Source organism: Triticum urartu, chromosome 5 (genome assembly GCF_003073215.2).
Source record: "Triticum urartu cultivar G1812 chromosome 5, Tu2.1, whole genome shotgun sequence".
NCBI classification, from domain to species: Eukaryota; Viridiplantae; Streptophyta; class Magnoliopsida; order Poales; family Poaceae; genus Triticum; species Triticum urartu.
In genome coordinates, this window is record NC_053026.1 from 455,468,547 (window position 1) to 455,473,563 (window position 5,017).

A 5,017-nucleotide genomic window follows, 5' to 3' on the forward strand; every position below is an offset into this window, starting at 1 on the left:
AACCGCCTAGGGTTAGGGGAGAAAAAAGGCGGTGAGGGAAGAAAAACGAGAGGAAGTTGTGGCTCCACTTGACCGATTTATTGACCAGAATGCTTGAGCAAATCGACTCAAACAAGTTCTGTGATCAGTGGATCGACCAAAAAACAAAAAAACTAGGCAACTTGAACGTAGCCATACCAATATATATTGGCGAAAACATCAACGGAAACAACGAAGAGGATGACGGCTAGCGAGGCCATCGCATTACTAGGTCAAGCGTCCTCGACAAGCGAATTTAATAAAACAATGGAGTTTTCTCACACACACGTACATACATATGTGGGATTTGAGTTCATGGACAAAATCGGGCTACACGGCGGGAAACCCCTGCTCTATCGGCTACGGGTTTCCTCCCCGTCCTGAAATCCGGATCGGCAGGTGGAAGGCGCACAAAACTCAGGCCGCCCAACGTTCCATGTCTCCCTGGCGTGACCTCCGTCCCTACTACAGAGACCAGTTCATCGCGTTGCTGGAGTGGCTGAAGGCCCCGCCGGGGCCTGACCCGTGCTCGGCGTGCGGCGGGTTCGGCGCCGCCCTCCCCTGCTGCAGCGCCAGCTCCAGCTCCCCGAACTGGCCGTGGTGAACCGAGCTCGGATGGACCTCGCTCATCACCGTGTCATGCTGCATGTGATGCTGCTGCTGCTGCTGGTGGTGGTGGTGCATGCTCCTGCCGCCCCGGGGGCTGCCCCAGGAGCCGCTGCTGCTTGCCGCCATGTAGTTGCTGGCCATGACGGAGGGCGCCACCGGGCTGCCCTGGAAGGCGCTGGTCGTCGACATCGCCGGGGACCGGTTGTGGCTGGAGCTGTGGGCACTACTATCCCATGGCTGAGTTGACAGAAGAGAGAGAGCACAGCTGGAGTCGGCGGCGACGCCCGCCATACATTCGTCCGAGGGGAGCTCGAAGCCGCCCGGGATCATCGGCGGCGGCGCGCCGCCTCCCCCCGAGCTGCTCCCCTGGCCGTTGTACGCGTGGTGGTCGCCGTATCCCGCAACTGCACTGCGGTGAGGGTGGTGCTCATGATGCCCGCCCTGCCAGTGGGTGGTGCCAGGCATGCGGTGCTCGCCGGCCTGCACGGCCGGCCACGGGTCCCTCACGCCGGCCGGGGCCCTCGGGTACGTGAAGTCCAGCAGAAAGCTTCTGAGCCTGCCTGGATCTTCTGAACCAAATTTCACAACAACAGCAGAATCAATACGTTTCGTTCAAACGGCAAGCGTGCGCGTTCGGTGATAACATTCTTACCGTTGAAGGACGCGGCAAGCCGGCCATAGCGTGTAGACATGGGCCCGGGCGGCGGCTTCCTCCGGCGCTCGTTGTGACCGGCGAGGCGTCGGCGGCAGCTTCGTTTTCCTTGGTCAAATTCAGGCAGCTGGTGGAACCTGTGATCACAAAGGATTATTACTCACCGCATGTACGAACTCCACACCACATGGTGGCTTTACAATAGTGCAGATCCATTCAAAGCAGAACCAATGCGAATTGACAAAGACCGGAGAGCCGCGGTAAGTAGGAATTTTTCATATTTTCATATGGACACTCAGCCAGTGAACAAAAGATGAACGGCAATAATCAATTGCACGCAACAAAAGCAGAGTGAAGGGCGTCTGACTCTTCCACACCACACCAGTTGCACATATCATATTGGTTCTGATTTACATATAGAAAAACTTGGTGCACATGAAAAGAGGGGGGGCGCTAACACTGCAATCAAGAGCCAGATTCTGGCTTAGTATCCTAATACCAAGCATGCATCAAATGAATAAACTAGCAGGGCAAATCACATGGCATGTGAAAAGCTGCATCGGCGCAGGCAAAACCAATGGTTTTATCTTAATCTAATGCGGTAACCAAAGAAACGACTTTTCATGATTAGATCCACGCATCAAGACCAGGGGGGGAAACAGGGCCATGTGGATAGAACACCTGTAATCATTCCTAGATAGTGGAAACGTGCAAAGGCTTATGGTAGTGTACAATACAACAGCAGTCATAAGTGATGCTTTCATCTTTCAAACAACATTCATGAGTGATGCTTTATGTTTCAAACAAGGGTCATAAGTGATGCTCCATCTTTCAAACACAAGTGAAATGCTGGTTCAAGATTTTGTTCTTAACAAAGGCTTATTAGGATTGTTGCGTGTGCCGGTATTTTTTTCAAATAAATCTCGAAACAAACACTGTATTTGGCCATGGCTGAGATGAACAAAACAAGAATTAATGGTTTCTGATTGGTGAATCCTGATTTCAAATTGACAGTTCTTTGGCATTCCATTTTTCTACTATGTCCTGTACTATCGCTAGGGCAGGGTATTAAATTTAGTACAGTAGCACTCGTACCACGGCTGTACTGCTGCTGCTGCTACTACTACCCATTCTCACTCGCATCCTAGCATAGCGTACAGTACAGCAAGGAGGTGAAGAAAAAGAAATCTAGGCTTACTATATGTGCCACTCGGACAAGAATTTCAGGTTGTACAACTTTCTGTCCCTTACTATTCTGGTCAGATTCTACCTGCCCAACCAAATGTTACATTGTTTTTTAGTTTTTGTTTTTGTTTTCACCAACGCGCACAAGCAGGAGCAGCGCACTACACACGCCCATGCGTCATCACTTGGGAATTTCTCTCTTTTCTGGATGCGGCCAAGCAAAGAAGTACAACAAAAAATGCATAGGCCAATTGCAGAACCTGGACAGTGTTTTTTACACTTTGCATGCTGCTTGCTGGTCTGGTAGCGAGCCACATGCTGGGAGGGAAAAAACATATGCCAGGATCCATCCACGGCGGTGGAGTTCGAGGTGTGTCACGAGTGTAACAGTGGCGCAAGAACACGCGGCAAGCGCGGGAGGAGCGAAAACGGAGCAATCCGAGGCGCGGGTTGCTGGGGCTGAAGCTCAAATTGCCGGTTGTGGCGGGGAGGAAGAGAGGGGGCGGTACCTGCTGCACTGCTGGCAGAAGCGCTGCTCGATGCCGGCGACGACGACGAGCGGCGCCTTGGAGTGCTCCAGGCACACCTTGTGGCGGCAGTAGTAGGTCTTGCCGCCGCTCAGATCCACGCCGCACCCCTCCACCTGGCACCTCGGCTGCTGCTGCTGCTGCGAGGCGCTGCCGGCGGCCGCGGGGGTGGAGGCTCCTGGCCCTCCGCCCCCGCCTCCTGCTCGGGCGGGGGCGGGGCCCTTGCCCCTCCTGCCACCCGAGGAGGAGGACCCGGCCACGTCCTGCTCGAAGTAGATCTTCTGGCCGAAGTTGAGCCCGTGGAGGTCGTCCCCGGGCCGCCTCCCGCCGCCGTCGCCGCCGCCGCCGCCGCCCCCGGTCTCCATTGCCGCCGCCGGCCCGCCTCCTGCTGCTGCTTTTGTGAAAGAAAACGCCCGTAGGGACTGGTGTAGGGAACTGACTAAATAGTGGCGGCTCCCTCTCTCTCTCTGTGTCTTCCCTGCCGTCCCCGCCTGCCAGAAGTGAGAGAAAGGCGGAGAGGGGGGAGGGGGGGTGGGAGCGAAAAGATCGAAAGCGGCGGAGGGAGGCGACAGCAATGGTGGCGCCGCGGTTAAAATAAGATAAACCCTTTTTTAGTGTGTGGTGCAGTGTGCTTTGCTCACGCACTCCCACTATTCCACTCCAGGCACGCACGCACACCTCATCAGAGCTCACTCTCCCCAGCTGCTGCTGCTGCCGCCCTTTTATAGCCAAGACGCCGCTCTCTCTAGCTGCCGCTGCCGCGAGTACGAGCCCTCTGCTTTTCGGCTCTTATCGGCGTCGTCTACTTTTTAGGGGGGGGGGGGGGGGGGGGTAGCCCTTGTCGAGCAGGCAGAAGTATAGTATTTGTGGGAGCATGGGGCGGCTGTGGCAGCCCGGCTCGGCTCCACTTGGTATACGCGGGCGGACGCCGCGTGCGCGGGGGGCATGGGGTTTCGCAGCCCGCACCCAGGGAGGTTGCATGCGGAGAAGTCCACTCGGGGCAATTCGGCCTCCCGTGGTGCTCCGTTGAGGGTGACAGCGAGGCGTCCCAAGACCAAGAGTCACAAAGGACGTCTCCAACGATGACTTGTAAATTCTATTCCGCATCCGTCCGTTGATTGGGGATTAGCCCAAGAACACGAATACGAAAGCCGGTCATTCATCACTGCCCCCTATATTTCAGCTAATGTTTAAACAAACCGAGCGAACTTCATTCAAACCGGATGACAGTCATATAAGGGCAGCGCTTCCGCCGGCAGATAATCTGAAAAGATTGACCCCTCAGCGGCCATTAGATCTAATCCAACCAACGGCCTAGCTCATCCTCATTATTGCAACAAAGTCGGTGTTGCAAACTCTTTTTGCAACATAGCTCATGTTGCAGAAACATTTAACAAAAATTATGTTGTAGTTGTTTTCGTCTTCACTTTTTTGCGGCATACATGATGTTGTGCAAAGACTTTTGCAACATAAATGATGCTGCATAAATTAAAGGAAGAATGGGAGCTTGGGAGGAACACGAGAGGCAACTATGCTCGAGGGATCCAGATCCAAATCCTACAACGTACGAGTTGTTGCGGTGGGAAGACTGCGACAAGGGCTCGGTTACAAAACCGTAAGAGGTAGTGTTAGGTGAGTCAGCAGGACACGCGTCACACGGATGAAGCAGTGGACGGCGTGTGCAATCCGCCGGATGAAACCAAATGTTTCCCTTCATATAAACATGACAAAATTCATTACATTTTAGACATTTTTTAACTAAACCCTACTCTAAACCTAATCTAAATGATCGTCGGTGCCCGTTCCTCATGTCTGGCCGTCTTCGCCTTCTCTAGTTCCGCCTCGGCGCTCTCCAGCTCTTCCTCCATAGCCTCCACCTTCGCAGCCATGAGCCCCGGGAAGTGAAGTTGTCCGCCTTCATGTCACCGTCAAGCGACTAATCAGCCGATGATGTTGATCCCATCAAGCTTGGCTTCAATGGGAGGGGAGGAGTTGTGGCCTACTTGGGACCCGATCGGCGGCCTAC

The 5,017-nt window shown here is 54.3% G+C and overlaps 1 protein-coding gene across 2 annotated transcripts; it reads right to left on the bottom strand.

The window, feature by feature from the left end:
* Positions 1–217: 217 nt before the first annotated feature.
* LOC125509769 (squamosa promoter-binding-like protein 17) lies at positions 218–3,687 on the bottom strand. 2 transcript variants are annotated; one of them, XM_048674803.1, is made up of 3 exons: positions 2,974–3,687; positions 1,280–1,416; positions 218–1,193 (listed from the first exon to the last, which is right to left on the bottom strand). In XM_048674803.1, the coding sequence occupies exons 1-3, from the start codon at positions 3,354–3,356 to the stop codon at positions 484–486; spliced, it is 1,230 nt and encodes a 409-aa protein (XP_048530760.1). In that variant the 5' UTR covers positions 3,357–3,687; the 3' UTR covers positions 218–483. The 2 variants fall into 2 exon arrangements, with proteins under 2 accessions (XP_048530760.1, XP_048530759.1); XM_048674802.1 differs by having other exon boundaries at positions 218–1,196; positions 2,974–3,686.
* Between the last annotated feature and the right edge of the window lie 1,330 nt (positions 3,688–5,017).

Coding starts and splice junctions, on each gene's coding strand:
- LOC125509769 (XM_048674802.1), bottom strand. CDS start 3,356: ATGGAGACCGGGGGCGGCGGCGGCGGCGGCGACGGCGGCGGGAGGCGG. Junction 1,417..2,973: donor TTCTGCCAGCAGTGCAGCAG/GTACCGCCCCCT, acceptor TTGTGATCACAG/GTTCCACCAGCTGCCTGAAT. Junction 1,197..1,279: donor GCTTGCCGCGTCCTTCAACG/GTAAGAATGTTA, acceptor AATTTGGTTCAG/AAGATCCAGGCAGGCTCAGA.